Source organism: Atractosteus spatula, chromosome 2 (assembly GCF_055471065.1).
Source record: "Atractosteus spatula isolate fAtrSpa1 chromosome 2, fAtrSpa1.hap1, whole genome shotgun sequence".
In the NCBI taxonomy this organism is placed as follows: domain Eukaryota; kingdom Metazoa; phylum Chordata; class Actinopteri; order Semionotiformes; family Lepisosteidae; genus Atractosteus; species Atractosteus spatula.
Window position 1 is genome coordinate 19275095 of NC_142707.1, and position 17185 is coordinate 19292279.

The window sequence follows — 17185 nt, forward strand, 5'->3', positions numbered from 1 at the left end:
GAGCTGCACATACTGAAATCATTTGAAGTTTTTGGGAAGTTAAAATAAGTGGGTCTCTAACTTCATTATATACTTTAAATTAACAGAACTATAGTGTTGTCTTGCCAGTGTAAATGAAAGAGACAACACACCATTCCAGGAGCCAAAGTATTTACATTATTTTTTTAAGTTCCCCTTAGACCCCAATAATTCTAACATATCTGTCTTTATTCACCATCTATAGGAAGCCCTGATCCCTTTTAAGGATTTGATATATTTTTTGTTCATAGAACATTATTTGTATATGGCTTGGTTGGATAAAATGTATCTAAATAGTTTTTGCAGTATAAAAAACTGGAGTGGAATGGAAGATTTTAAGCTATGGTTAAGTAGGTAGTTTAAGAAATCCTAGATCGCAATGTATGAGTGTATTCATATACAATCATTCAGTGCAAAAACTGAACAACTACATAATTAAAACTACATATAACGATTGCAAACCTGTCAATTATGGCATGAACACCTAAGTACATCAAAATTATAGCAAACTGTGTATTAAATAAGAAATACTGACCTGAAAGATTTTCTTAAAAATCTTTTTCAACACCTTTGTCCTGATTGGTAATGAATATGAAGATGCCTCAATCAAGCCATAGTGTCAATGCATTTTTAGACATAAAGGGAGAATTGCACCAATTAAAGAACTCCATAAGTACTAAAGCCTTTCATGAATTAAGTCTGACACAACTGAGACAAGCATAGAAAAGAACTACTCATGATGCAGTAGTGAGTAGTGGTGGTAATAAAATACTAAGACACAGAATTGCAATTATTGTAGCATGGAAAATAAAGTGATTTATCAGGAACATTTTGGGGATATATAGAGGAAAAAACATGGTGGTCTATATTTGTTTTCCTCTTCCTAATCTAAATAATATTCTTCTCTCATTGATTATTACATCATCAAGGCAGGGGAAAGCACAGCCTCCGCCAACGCAGGAAGAGTATTGTATATAAACCTTGTAAAGATGAACGCACCATACGAGAAATTTGGAATCCTTGCACCTTGCAGAGAATCAATCTTAAAAGATGTCTTCAGCACTGAAAAATCAAACCATAATGGTAAGTTGAGTTACAGCTACTTTACCTGTTTTCAAAAATGACAGTGTGTTGTCTTTCAATGGTGAGCTACTTCATGTTAAACTAGGTCAAGTCAAGCACAGGATGGACGTAAGACAACTGAGAAAACCATCTGCAGGGTCTGTTTTACATGCTCAATGCTTATGTTACAGGAATGATTGTTTTAAGTAGTAATGCAAAGGCTTTTACCTACACAATGTGTAGGTTTTCTGATGTAAGCATTCTGTGAAGAAAGGCTAGTGCTAGGTTTCTCTATGAGTGTAGATTAAAAGTGTATGGCCTGGATTTCCACATCAAAGACAGTTTTATTTTACTCACATTAGGACTTATGGAGGTACATTAAAAAAAACAACTTGAAAGTTGATTTGCCTCTGAGGTAAAACTGCTTTTAGAGTTCTGCTATTTATTTTTCTAGCAGTGATATTGTAGCTGACTTGAAAATTAGGTTTATGCATATTACCTGTACATTTAATGAAAAACAAAACATCTTTGGTTTCCTCAATAATGCATAACTATGTGAAATGAAATTGTCAGATGGAGTAATTGTATATTGAAAGGTAGAAGTAAAAAGAAAAAAGGCTTGGCCTAACATCTTCTTATTTTTTTACAACTTGCACATTGACACAGTTCCTCATTATGGATGCTGTTACTCTTACTATGCTCTTACTATGAATGCTGAACCTTGAGGAGTTTAATAAATAAATAATAATTTATTATATTATTATTGTTATAATAGCTTTCATCCAATATACTTTTTTATATAAAAAGCAGTTCAAATAATTAAAAGGCATTTATATCAATTTCCCAAGAAAGCCGCCTTTCATCACTACACAACAATTATAAGTCATTTTGTGCTTATCTTATCATCTTTCATGTTTTGGGCTTTTTCTATTTTCAGCCTGTGCTGTCTGTATTGAGCATAGCGCTTCTGATAATGGGAGTCAATGGGGCGCCTAGGGTGAAAGAAAGTAGAGCAGGCTGCGAGTCTAGAGATGCTCGAAAATTCACTCAAGTATACATGGACTTAACCCACCACTCCAGCAGAAATACCTTCCATGATGTGGCTCAGCGTTCTCTTTCTCCATGGAAATACACGTAAGTCACTTAAAAGAAAATGGGGACATACAGTACTGTATAGCAAACTTTTAAAAATTGCTTTACAATATCTTTCCATAGTAATTTGTATATAAACCTTAACATTTTTGACAATTTATTTTAGTTTGAAAATATTCTATTACCTTACGCACATTCACATTTTTAATTCACATATAACAATAGATTTAAAAAAGAAACCTATATAATCACATGCATACTTACCAGTGTATGACTAACATTCTTCAGAAAGTATTAATGTCTCAATGCTATATGAACATCTGAATATTTTTTTCAGCTTTTTATTTTGTGTTTTCTTAACAACTGGTCATTCTTTGAGAAAAATGGCAAATAAGAGAATTAACATGGATTAATTTTAATGTGTAGAAATACCCATAGAACAAGACAAGCTGGCAACACTTTTAATAAACAGTTGTACAATCAAAGTCTAAACAGTCTTTTAAAGCCCTTTTGAAGACAACATGAATTATAAAATGCCAAGGGAAGTCTGTATATAAGATGTTTATACAGATTCAATAATTAAATATCTCTAGCCATCTATTATAAATACACCATTGCTATGATAGTCTTATGATTTTGAATCTGAAGTTTTCAAGTTTCACCAGAGTTTATATTGAATAAACACCTATAGGACACATTCTTAAGTGATCTTTGTTTGTGACAGTCAGAAACCTGCTGACCCAGACCAATACCCTGAGACAATCCCGGAGGCTGTGTGTCTGCACCAGGGCTGTGTAGATGAAGATGGGCAGGTGGATATGGGGCTCAACTCTGTTCCCATCCTCCATGACACCTTTGTCCTGAAGAAAGTGAAGGATAAGTGTGGTATCTTCTTCCGACTTGAAAAAAAGACCATCACTGTTGGCTGTACCTGTGTCAGGCCCATGATTGTGTAGTAGCAGGTGCTGATTCTTTACAAGTGTTCTGATACGATTTCAGCGATATGTGCAACTTAACTTAATTAAGGTGGGTTTGGTGGGAAGACTTTAAGAATAGCAGTAGCAGTCGTTGAACTAACAGGGACAATGTGAAAGATTAATAGTAAAGTGAAGAGGCTAGATAAGGACCAATGAGGTTGAAAGGACCAAAGTGAGAGTTGTAATTAATACACCAAACTGTAGCAATAATTCTCTTGCATTATTCAACCAGGCATAAACATTTCCATACATTAACTACAAATAAATTCAACATACAGTAAAAGCAGTTTTACAATACAAAGCTAAGTTTGTTTCCAGTAACTAACGTATATCAATATGTTGAAATGTGTTAAATGTAGGTGTGTGCATAAATGATTTGGGTCTGGATATTATTAAAATCTAGGATTTTAAATGTACCCCCATACCTTATGTTAAATGAAAGACAAATCAAAATTCTAATGAGTGAAAAAAACCAGACAAGTATTTTGTTTAAATCTATATTGATTTTATAACAATTATTTTTAATTCATCTAGTCATTTAATTAGTTATCTTAAACACATTAATGCTATGTAAGAAAGCATTTTTTTAAATGGGTCCTCACTATTTCCAGTGGACATTGATGGCTATTCATCCTGTAAACTCATAAATCAATGCCTGCTCAACATTGCAACTACTGTTTCATTTCATTTTAAGCCTACCTACAGTATACTTGTGTTTGCAGGAATCCAGATTAAGTATGTTAGTCGGAGTGATAATTTTCAGATTGAAAGCTCTCTTCACTGAGTTCTGTGACTCACTGTCTCGATGCCCTATTTAATTGCCTGCTGTTGCCTATGTCTTATTTTTGTGTGTTCCACAGTTATATATTTATTTATGTATTTATTAACCTTTGAAAATCTCTTATATATGAAATTGCTATTAAGTTATATAAGTTATGGAACAGTTTGTGTATTTATTTCAATAAAGATGAATGGATTTTATTTAATACAATACACTGGGTGAACTCTTTCTCTGTGCATTTCAAACACTAGTCAGTAACAGTTATCTGTTGTGCTGATTTAAAAAATACAAAGCTGAACATAGCTAATAAACCATGTTACAAACCTTATTCAAAGATGATTTCTGTGGAGTTTCTAAACCTTAGTGTTACTTATTTCATCACAAAAATCTTAAAATATTCTTTAATTGCTTTCAGCAGGAGTGATACATTTTGAGCAAACTTGAGTCTTAGAATAACAGAAACGATTCAGCTTTAATGTAGGAAAAATAACATCATAACAATAGTTTTTTGCATATAAAGAGTATCATTTTAAAATATTTTTTTAATTGCAGGATAGAACTGCACGTCTGTGTGTCTATTCATGCCCTTATACTGCCATACTAATTTGTTGAAAACAAATGAAAGAAATAAAATGTCAACAAAACAAAATCAAAACATATTGATTGCATACTGTAAGTATTCATCCTCTGAATCAAAATTTTGATGGAAGTACCTTAGTGTCTACCAACTTTGCACACCTGAATGGAACAAGTTTTACCCAATCTTCTTTTGTCTTTAGCTGACTGAGAGATTTTTCTCTAACATTAGTCAGCTCCATACATTTTCCCATCAATCTATTGATCTAATTCATCAGTGTAACTAAAATTGTATTTTAGTTTGCTGACGCAGCTACCAAGAAGCCAATTCAAAGGTGAGAATAATTCTTCACACTGAAGAAGACTCCACAGCCGAAATGTTGTGTTTCTTTTCTTCTTTTTTTAGCATGGAATAAACCTTAACCTGTTCCTGGTTGGTGTTGCAGGTGCTGTGCAGATGGGCTGCATAGCAGTTTGTTTGTCAGGTCCAATGGGAATGAATTGCACTGCTGAGTAAGAGGGTTGGCCAGCTGAACTATGGCTGACTGAATGTGTGTCTTCTCTCTACAGCTGAGAGTGAGAGGAGTCTAGATGGCAAGGTCTGACTGGGCACTCCCTGGGCCTTACCATGCAATGGGTCACCTCTGAAAAAAACTGGCAAATGCTGATTACAAAGAAGTTTCTCTGACTAAACAAGATTGGTCATGATACAGTAGCTAGAGATGAGAAGTGGGGTGTTGCAGAGCAAATATGAATGTTCTAGTGCCTGTTGATTAAAGTGAAGACAAAAAGATCTTTTGAGTGTAAAGAGTCATGAGCAGTGTATAAAAGAGATACGCAAACCCAGGAAAGGGAAGACTATGCAGTGTTCTCCAAGAAAAAAATGGTGAGAATGACCTAGAATCCCTGAAGAGGTCCAAACGATAAGATAAACCACTTAACGTACAAATAAAAATGAATGTAGTACATGGCAGTGTTGGTCTTTGGGTGCTTAGTGTGCTTTTGTTGTCCCAAACTGACAATTCCAAATGATAGTAGTGTTCTCTCTTCCAGAACCTTCTTGAGTAGGCTCATGGAAGCAAACCAATAAGGATTGGGTTTGAAACTAGTAATTGGTAGTTAGGTATAACTTTATGGCATAATACATAATCCTCACAGGTGTATTTAATGATTCCATCATACTGGACTAACAGCATGGCCATATTAAAGTTAATATTGAATGAGGTTCTGAAATATTTGTCACACAATCACATCCTTAAGTAAACCATGCTTTTTCTGTCAAAGTGCTTTACAGGTAATGGGTACTCCCCTCCACCACCACCAATGTGCAGCACCCACCTGGATAATTTGACGGCAACCATAATTCTGTATCAGTAGTTTTCATCAGTAGGGAGGAGAACAGAGTGGTGAAGCTTCTGTTCAATTCAAAGATGAGGATAATTAGGAGGCCATGATTGGTAAAGTTCAGTGGGAAATTTGGCCAGGATGCCAGGGTAACACTCCTACTCTTTTCGAGAAACACTCTGGGATTTTTAATAACCATGGAGAGTCAGGACCTCGGTTTTACATCTCATCTGAAGGATGGCGCCTTTTTACAGTATAGTGTCCCCATCACTATACTGGGGCATTCGGACCCACGTAGGGTGAGCACTCCCTACTGGTCCCACTGACACCTCTTCCAGCACCAACCTTAGCTTTCCCAGGAGGTTTCTCATCCAGGTACTAACCAGGTTCAAACCTGCTTAGCTTCAGTGGGTTGCTATTTGTACATTACAGGATAATATAGCTGGCAAGTAGTTAACGTTTATGCAATTGCTACATGCTGAATAGCGGAATAATTAAAAAAGCACTTCTTCATTTTAAAGTAGGAAAGTTTGAAGTGAGACCATATTTGGCTTCTTTCTCTGCAACATAAATGAGACCTCATCTGCACTTTCTGAGAATAGCTTATGCAAATATATACAAAACTGCAATCTACAGATGCAATCAATGATAAATCAAAAATAATTATTGAGAATGTCATGACCACAAATAAGTTCAGTGCATTACAAATTTTGCAATGCAAAGAAAATAAAATGCTGAGCAATGAAAGACAAGAACTAAAACCAACGTACATGGTTCTAGATGGAAGACATTGTGGTGGAGAGGGGTTGCTTTAAGCCTACATTTCTCTCTTTCTCTTGAAATAAAACTACAGAAGGGATGCAGTTAGATGATGAGATGTTGTTCTGTGGATAGAAGTTCCCCCCTATACACACAAAGAGTCATGTTGTATTTGAAGCCAAAATACACATTTTCCACAAAATGCTAGAAATCTCTTTCAGCACTTTCACATAAAACAGGCTGTCTAGTTTTGCTCACAAAAAACCTACTTTACCATATCCTATCATGTTATCACCCATGGCACATATAGTCATCTTTTAGCCACAAGATGGGGGTGGATGTTGACTCACACAGTTAGATAAAAGATACTGTTACTATAATGTTGTTAACAGATAAGGTAAGATAGCCTAAGGTGCTAAAGAAAAAGGAAAAGAAAGGCTATCAGATAATTCCATTACTTTCCATTCCATTCCATTGTGATATATCTGCAGATTTTATTTGAGTAGAATATATAAATTTAGCAGAATCCAGTTCTGTGTTTATGTATACTGTATAGAAATGGTTTAACTACAGTTTTAAAGTAAAAAGCAAGTAGACAGGAAACTGCTTTTTCTCCATAAATAATAAAATGAAAAAGAAATGGGGTACAATGTGCATTCTAAACATTAATAGTTCAGTTTTATTACATTGTTTTCTTCCATATATTTACACTCATTATTATTTTTGCTTATTCTTTTGTGTGTATCATTGGAAACCAAAATAGATGTAATCAATGAATGACCTGTCTGTCAATAGCAGCTCAACAGTTTCCAGTTCCATCATTAAGACGTAAACAGCCTGTATTACAAAATTTAACAATTGTGCCAAAACTGTAAGGCATAGATTTGAATTATTGGTCCAGAACAAACAATGATACTCACCAATCACCTAACATCAAGTCATTCAATAAAAGACATAGCTTAGCACACTTTCACATATCTGGCAAGGATAGGACAGCACCTCTATGTGAAAGTCCAACAAATAAGGGTAAAGAAATAACTTAATAATTTAAAAAATTTCACATCAAGAAAACTTCATATCATAAAGCACTTCTGGGGTTCTGAGTGTCATATGCACAGAAATATACCAGTGTTTACCAGTGTATGATTTAAAAATCAAAATATACCCAATAAAAACAATGTGTGCGGGGCTGAATTAGGCTGATACTTCTAATCCATATACAAAAGAGAGCAATAAAATATTGGCTGCACCTAAAACATCATGACCAGAATTCCATATAACCCATCCCAGAAAAGAACCATCTTAGCCAGCTACCCTGAGCCACAATGACACCAGCTAGCTTCGTGATAGCATTGCTAAAAACACAAATCAAAGTCAACTATATCACTGCACAAGACAAACTACATTACACACACACAAACTGAAATGGTACTTGGGGTTAAAAAGGTGATACAAGTTGCCCTGGTATCTGACTAGGGTGAGAGACAGCAAGGAGAAAAAGACCTTGATGAAGTACAGGCTCAGTGAACACAGTCTGGCCATAGAAAAGGGTGGAGATCTAGGTATGAGGGCAGATCTAGCTACTTCTCCCACAGCCAGAGGGAAGAAACAGATACAACAGATATAAAAAGACTTTGTGCTGCAGTGATTATACAAGCAATCCTGAAAGCAACAAATCTTAATACCAGAATTCTCACACTCATACTCAGAATAGCCTCTAATCCTGTTACTAAATGTCTCCAATCCTAAATGACTGTAAATGTTGTTCTAAATGTTATTGCCTTGGCAACACGGTAGTTTATCGGTCAAGCTCACAGAAATTAGATTATATACTGTACTATAGTATTATATACTTGATTCTAAGCTATACTACAGTTTGCTTTCTAGTAAAATGTTCATCACGCCCTTTATTTTTTATACATTATGTGGCTAAGGCTAGTTCAGAAATTAGGTGTTATGAAAGAAATTAAATTAAATGGAAATAATAATTGAACTGTTTCAAAACATCAACTCATACACCCAGCTTGCTTTTACCTCTGAACTTGAAATTTGTTTCTGGCATACTGAAACGCTTAGAAGTGAATTATGCCATCCACTGAAGATAAGTTGTTTGTACCCTACACAGAATTTGGGTCATTTCCTGTGAAAGCATCGAGTGCTCGACATGAATAAAGAACAGTCTATAAACATATCTCAAAACAATTTTACAATGGAGATTATATATGAATGCATTTACTTCCATTCAAAACTAGCAGATAAATTCCTAAAACTGACCATTGATATTATGTGAAGGAACAATAGGTTTATTCCATGCTGAAAAGAGAAGAGAGAAGCCTTGTGAAGCCTTCTTCAGCTGTGTGGGTGTACACATAATTGTACACATTATACACATAATTCTTCAGGTGTACACATAATTGATATAAAAAAGACGCACAGATTGTTATATAATGCTAGTCTCTTATCTTTCTTTTCATAACAGATGGTGTCACATATTTTCTTGCTTTAGTTGCATTATCTCTACCTACAGCTTTCTAAATGAAACACAGGAAATCACACATAAATAGTGGCTTTATGTATCAAACACCATCATCTTTCTTATAAAGCATCAATATGCAATAAAAATGCAAACTTAACAGTAAAACAATAATTAAAGAAGCACCATATGAAATCTCAGTGAATGAAGTCTCAGTGAACTATTCTGATCTCTGCAGTCAGGGAATTTTTAAGCAAGCATAGTATTAAACCTAAAATGGTACATGTAAAATCTCTTTGACTTTACTTTGAAATAGTCTATTGAAAATTAAGATGTCAGATGTCATGGCTTTTGGCATTTTTTCTGAATTGAAGGCAATAAGATTCAAAAACTCAAAATGAAAACTTAAGGTTGAAATACCAATGGTTTCAGTGGTAAATACCATTTAATGCAGCTATGAAAATGCAAAAAAAAGGTCAAATTTTATTTTTGTTATATTTCTACCAAAATACACATTAATATAGTTTTTTTAACCCTGCTTCATCCATTTTTTTCTTATTCTGTCTGTGCTTGTTTCTTCCCATCTCTCAAAGACATGGTGACTAGGTTTGATTGGCTGTTCCAAATTTTTGCTTTCTCCATGGTCTTGCAATGGGCTAGCATCCTGTCCAGTGTGAAGACAGTCATATGTTCTCAGTATCATCTTATGAAATATGTTTCAGGGATAGGCTCGAAGATGCTGCCACTCTTTCCAGCACAAGTGGCTTTCTGATAACATTCTTTATGAGTACTTCCTACAAATCCAAGAAAACATTACCTATGTTGCTTTGGTACAAAGTTTGTAGGTGCAAATAGAGGGGCAAACCTGACAAGTATTATTGGTTATTTGCACCAGGACCTCAAGAAAAGAAGTAGAATGAGACATTGGCATTAATAGTAGATCATCAACAATTAACATAAACCCTCAACCCTTTAGTTAAATCAACTAATTTCAGATAAACCTTAAAGATATTGGAAAGACAAAACAACAAAGGATAATGAAGCACAAACATTATTAGATATACAGCCAGCCAAACAGTTAGTCCACATCATACATTGTACATGTTCCTTTAAAGTCTGGCTTGTTGAATTTCTATCCCTTTCATAGGAATATGGTATTCTACAAACAGTTCCATGATAGAAATGTAATCTGAATTGAGTCAAATTTGTTGCTCCTGCATTAACCAGCATTGTATGGGAGGCCTGCTTTACACATAGATAAAACAACTGGCCAACGAACTGGCAAAGAAACCACATTACCACTCAGCTCTTTCTGTGAATAAACAGTTCTGTTTACAATGTAAATGTTCTTCACAATCAGACATTCTCATTAATCTGTAAGATCAATCAGAGTCTGTCAGCTAGACACTGCTTTTAGTTAGAAACTGTTGACCTTATTCATCACGATTTACCAACCTGCACATTCTGCGGTAAAAGGTTTCCCACACACTGTACATTTTGATTCTCAGTCTTCTAGATGATAAAGGCTTACCTTTACTGTAATCAAATTTTGCTGTGATAATGCTTTATGTGGTCTATGCCTCTTTAGAAGCTCTACAGCTTTCAGAGTGATAAACATAAAGTGGCAGATTATAGCCCCTAAAAACAACATTCGGACCTGGATCTTTTAATTTTGTGTTGGTGTAGGGATGTAAGAGTTAAATTTACTGTAAAAATTAGAATTTGGAGCAGTAAATTGTGAGAGCACTTTGATGGCTGTTAGGATCAAGTCAAACCCAATAATTTATAGTCTCCCACACAGATTGTACTGTTTTTATATAATATATATAATTTATTGGTATTACACCAGAACATGCATAACAAAACAACATACTGTACATATTAGAATATAATGTATTTGTGAAACAATCTGAAATAATACAAAAAGCTGAATGTTCATTCAGGGATTACATAGATCAGATAACTTCAGAGTTAAAAAAATATTGACTGTAATGTGTGTTATGGTCTACCTTGTAGGTTCTACCAGTCTAGTATAGTTAAATCACATTCATATTATCAAATATAAGTCAATACAAGTATACATTTATTACCATGAACTAATTATCAAACATGTTTAGAGTAATAGTTCAACTCTTTATAATGTGAAAAAATAAGTTTTATACTCAAAGACCTGTTGGGAAACTGTCCTTGATGAGTTTTAACTTCCTGCTGGAAAGATGGAGCTGAGCTGGATTGGTCTATAGTACGACGATCTGTGCAGAGAGTTTCCTGCTGCAGAAAGAGGGAGGAAGAGAACTCAGCCTAGCATTGCTTAGGATAGCTCTGCCAGAAGTTAGCATCATTGAACTTCATCTTCAAAACAGTCTGTGCAACTTCTTGGATGTTGCTGCAGGTGAGATACAGTATGCAGGGGAACCTGGTTTGTCCTGGCTATAACTTTTTGCTGAATATGACATGAGTCCATCAGTCTTATTTAGTTGATCAGGTGAAAATATCAGTGGGTTCATGGAGATAAGAGCTTTTCTGTTGCAGAAAGAATATATTAGTCAGAATCCTACTTTTTACTGACTCAATGTCTTTGCCTGGCATTTTAGACAAAAGATTAGTCTTAACTTTGACTGTTTGCAGTCACGTGGTTGGTAAAGTCACATTGCCAGGTTAGTTGGATTGAGAAAATGAGCAGTGAGGTAACCAACAAAAATAAATTGGTGCTAGCTTTTGAGGTACGACATCTCAGTTGATGATTATCAGGTATAATCCTTGTACCCACCTTGCAGGTCCCTCATTGGTGGATTGTCCTTTGATTGATGGGCAGTAACCTTTGACCTGTGGTCTTAGGCAGAAGGAGATAGTAGACTGTTTGGAGCTGAACTGTGCTAAATCCTTAGGTTGTTTTTGAATTAAAACAGGTTTACGATGTCCTAGTCTGTGGACATGTTGGAAGCTCTTTATTATCAGATCTGAATGTAGCCTCATCCTTCTGATTTTACACAAAGACCCAAGCTGTTTCATCAAGACAACAGAAAGATAATTAGAAATCTTTAACAATTAATTCTAAGTGAAATAATATGCCTTGCTACTAAATTGGTTTTCTGAAGATGTTGTCTTGTGATTTTTTAAGATGGACGCCACTCATTTCTGAATATGTGCCTTGCATATATTGTGAAGGTACTTGATATTAGGTTTCTGTCACACAAAGATAATAACTAAAACAGCTCATTTGCATCGTATTATTGTTTCTGTGTGTATCACGTTTTTACATTAAAGTAATTCTATTGCTACAATAAGGCAGAACATACAGGTGGTGCACTGGAAACAGATGAAAACAGTCATACAGAATGGTCATGCTTCAGAAACATAATATTGTAATGCATACGGCCGACATTACAGGTTGTGCAAGCTGGCTTGCCAGTGCGGTGACGTCACCGCCCTTCCCTGTGAATAGCAGAGACCTCAGCTGCTCGGCTGAGGGGAGATCTCCCTTTAGCTCAGCTGGCTGGTTCCCTGTTGAGTGTCGTTGGAGGCCTGGGTTTGAATCCCCAGTGGTGGGGGGTCGACCTGAGGTGGCAGCGGCAAGGGGGCATACCCATGTGAAACTGAAAGCGCTACAATATTAAAGGTTTAAAATGGATCTATTCATTCTTAAAACAAAGAAGTTGAAGTCTAGGAAAAATGGCTTAATGTAGATATTTAAACAATCAGAAGCTTATAGAATGTATAAAAGAGCTCAAAATTCAAACACAGAAAAAAATATATACTGAGCTTTAGATGCAACTTATAATACACCTCTTACTCCTCATTTTCGGTATTAGCTATGTCAGGACGGGCTTGGAGTGAAAGGCATTTTTGAAGCTTGTAGAACATTCTCATAAGTCTGAAGTGTCTTAGTCTCCAAAGCTCAATTTGAAAATTAATTAAAAATTAGACATGTGTTGTACAACTCAGATACAGCCTATAACAGACTAAACCTCCAAACTGTGAAGCGAAGCAAACAAGAAACTGAATATGGATGCCACCATGAGGCCAACTTTGAAAGAACTACAGAGTTCAGTGGCTGAGATGGGAAAAAATGTCCACGAGTCAACAATATTACAAAATCTGCACAAAGCTGATTTGTATGGTTCAGTTACAATCCCAGCCCAAATCCTACATGGATTTTGCTACAAACCTTTTCAATTTTCACAAGTGATGTGTGTGAATGAAGTTGGAAATGGTGGAAAACATGTGGAAAAAAGGTTTTGTGGATAGATGGGATGAAATTTTAATTTTAGATTTAAATGCAAAGTGTTACATCTGGCACAAACTCAGTAAACCGCATCACCCAGTCAACACTATATCTTCTGCTTAGCATGGTTTGGGAAGCATTATGGTAATGAACTGCTTTTCATTACCTACAAGTTGCCAAGATTAAAAAGTAAATGGATGGAGATAAATGCAGACAGATGTAAGAAAACCTGCCTGACCTGAAACTGGAATAAAAGCTTACTTTTTGGCAGGACAATAACCAAAACATAAGGCCAAATCTACACTTAAAGATAGTATGAATGGGAAAGTAAATGTTCTTGAGTGACACAGTCAAGAAAAAAAAAGTCCAAAGTCTGTAATTCGATCCTATTGAGAACCTGTGCAAAGACTTGAAAAAAGCAGTCCATAAGCAATCCCCAAACAACTTGAGCCACCAAATCACTCCCAAATGGTTGTGGGAGTATGAAACAAACAAACCTGCTGTATTGTTGAAGCAAATCCCCTATTTTCTTTCTAGAAATGTCTGGTTGAGATACTTGGATCAATTAACTACAAACTACAGTGCCAAACAGGCTAAATGGGCCAAATGGCCTCCTTTTGTTTGTAACTGTTCTTATGTTCTTTAAAGAGACTGAGCAAATTTGCCAACGAGAATGGGCAACAATTACATCTATCCAGTGTGCAAAGTTGATACTTCTCCAAAAATTGTCCTTCCACCAAATTCTGAACCCACGCCTGAATACTTATGCCATCAATATGTCATTTTTGCTATTTTTGTTTTTTGCTAGCATTTACTATAACTTCTTATCTTTAGAAATATTCCATTTCAATCTTCAAATAATTCTGATTTTAAAGAAAATACAGATACCTGTACATCTTTTTGGAATTTCACAAAATGGAACATGAAGGATCTGAATTTATCTTGCATATGTTTATCCCTCAGACAAAAATATCAATTACAGCTAAACATTCTATTTTCCATTCATGTTTATTGTCATTTGTTATTGTGCTGTACTTACTAATTAATATCCAGAGTTGGAGACATTCATAAGGTATAAAATGTAGTTAAACATTTTTACTACACAGCAGAAGTTTGTGAAAAACTATTTTCTATTATTGTGCTAAGCACATCAAAAGTGAAAACTATAATAAATGCATCATAAATACAGTTGTATACTGATTAATATGAACCTGCCACGAAACTATGCATTAACTGTGTGGGTACTTCGTACAAAACCTTTCAGTGTTATAATTTGTATACTTTATGTCCTTGAATCCCAACACCAGAATGCAGTGTCACAGAGACATCTTGTGGGTGAGATTAGAAGATAACTGAGAATTCTAGTTCTACTACAATGACATGCAAAATACTCTATGTTCGTACATTCATAACATTAAGTGTTATAATGTCTTGTATTTCGAAATGAGATATTTACAAATATCCTATAGACGTTTAAAAATAAACAACACAGAACTAACTCAGAGCTAAAAGTCCTAATGAGAAAAAGTAATGACTAACAATCAAGAGGAGTTAACAGCACTCAGAATCCTTCTTTTTAAAATGTGTTGTGTGAAATGGATCACTTTTGATTTTGCAGATCTCTCAATTATTGCAATCTTGATACTTAACCTAAAAAGGGCGCTGTATCATTTGACCTCACAAAACAAGATCTGTCTTGCCTTGCCGCAACTTCACATCTTTCAGCCAGGAAGAACACCCAGCATTCTGTAGGAGCAGGCACATACCACAATTCTATACTTTAGAATCCAAAAACAAATAAGGTTCTGTTCCACCAGCCTGTCGGTACAGGAGGTTCCTTAAGTCCTTAAATGTATCTGGTCACTGTTCTCAGGACTGATTTCAGAACGGCAATATCTTTTTTTGTGGGTGATTATCACATTGTATGCAGTATTTTAAATGGGGTCAAAAGCATTGTTCACTATTAACATTCTTTACTTTTGTAGCAGAAAGGCTTATTAAAGTACAGGAATTAAGTTTTCTTCTCCCTTGCCAGTCCCTCTCTCCTTCTTCTCAGTGGTGCTTGATACAGATACCATTCCTTTTGGTTCACAATTAAGGTGTTTTTCTAGCTGATAGAGTGTCCTGATAAGGAACAACTCCCAAGGCTGAGACACATCAACCACCCTAACAAATGGTCATCTCTGGCGCCTCAAAGTCTTGGAGATTCTGGGAGAGTCTTATTCAAAGTTGTTTACAACTCTAAGGTCAGAGTGCATTGTTACTCATCATCAGCCAAGCAAGAACTGGTAGGGCAGGTTAACCCCACGTGGTTCTCTGATGCCCATGAAACTTTCAACCAATGAACGATTGTGGTTCCTCCAGGTAAAACAGGCAACACAGAGCCCCTCAGAGCGCCTCTGGGACATTCTCGGACTCAGGGCGCCTCCTGGACATTCTCAGACTCAGAGCTCCTCCTGAACATCCTCAGATTCAGCCCGGACCACCACATAACGGCCAGTGTGTCCGAGTGCCAGGACTTTCCTTTGTTCTCGAGAATCGAGAGTCAAGAATGGAGGTTGCCAGCGTGTAACCAAAGGATCCACCCGAGGTTAGCCCTCATGAACCCACAGCGAAAGCTCACCTGATCAACAATTGAACTACGGTCGGAACTGTGGACAACTGAATCCAAGTATTCAGAACTAGCGCTTCGTCAGGAACGAACCGGTCTTTTTCCTGACCTGCTGGGACCCTCAGACACTTTTCTCCTGTGCACAAACTCTGCTAGTAAGCCAGAACTACAGTAACTAGCCGGTCTTCAGAGAGCATCAGCAGCGCATCGCAGCAGAAATCTCTCCCACCACGTCGCAAGCCGCAACAGCACTGCCTGGCACAGAGCCAGAGAGCACCGATTGGACAGCAACAAGCCTGCCACTGCTTCTTTGTGCCTGCAGGAGATCTGAATCCCCACAGATTGGATGAGTATTCAACATTCTGCATTACAGCTCGAGAATTCAATTGTTACCTCAACCTGAGTTGATATCAATTTAATTCCTATGAGTGACGTACTTACTTTTGAGTATCTAGTGTAGAAGGTGTAACTAAGTTTATTTACGAAACGGTCTAAATGAATGATATACTGAACGTATGTCCCTCTGGTATTTGTAACTCTTCGTGATTGAGTATATACCTCTTGTACTATGCTAACCCTCACGATAAGATCTGTTATGTTTATATGCACATTTTATGTATTAATAAATGTATTCCCGTGTATTAGTACCTGTGTGTGTGCGTTGTTTGAGTTATCCCGCAAGGTTGATTCTAATACCATCAAAAGAATCATTTTGTGACTTACTGCTACAATTAATAATTGTCCCAGTAAATGCACAAACCCCTACATTTACTGGTGCCTCGTGAGAGGATGCCTACACTTTAAACCTTTATCCTAGCTTTATGGTTGCCTTTATATTTCTTACCCACAGTGTGTGGAAGATGAAAATGACTATAGATTTTTAAAAAATTCACTGTTTACCATTTTATAGTTATGCATACTGTATATAGTTATGTTTTTGCTACCTGCATGCAGCACTCTGTGTCCACAATAAAAGTCTTCTGCCAGCTATTCCCCCAGCTGTTTTCCGAATCCAGAAACTGGTCTCTTTGAATTTCTTGTTCAGCATCTACAGTGTGGTATAATAATCTGCAAACGTGACTTTTTGCTATCTATGCCAGAATCTTAACATACAGTAAATTAGTAGAATTTAGATCATTCATTATTATTAGGAAGAATTAGGAAGAATAGTGGTCCTAGCAGTGATTCCTGACATATTCCACTAATTACATTCTCCGCTTATCTCTACCCCTTGATTCCTATTCATTACCTTAAATGATTATTACCT

The 17185-nt window shown here is 36.0% G+C and overlaps 1 protein-coding gene across 1 annotated transcript; it reads left to right on the forward strand.

Annotated features, from left to right (window-relative positions):
- The first annotated feature begins 1068 nt into the window (after positions 1-1068).
- Positions 1069-3282, forward strand: il17a/f3 (interleukin 17a/f3). The gene is made up of 3 exons (XM_088908789.1): positions 1069-1101; positions 2018-2214; positions 2897-3282. The coding sequence occupies exons 1-3, from the start codon at positions 1069-1071 to the stop codon at positions 3126-3128; spliced, it is 462 nt and encodes a 153-aa protein (XP_088764915.1). The 3' UTR covers positions 3129-3282.
- The last annotated feature ends 13903 nt before the right edge of the window (positions 3283-17185 follow it).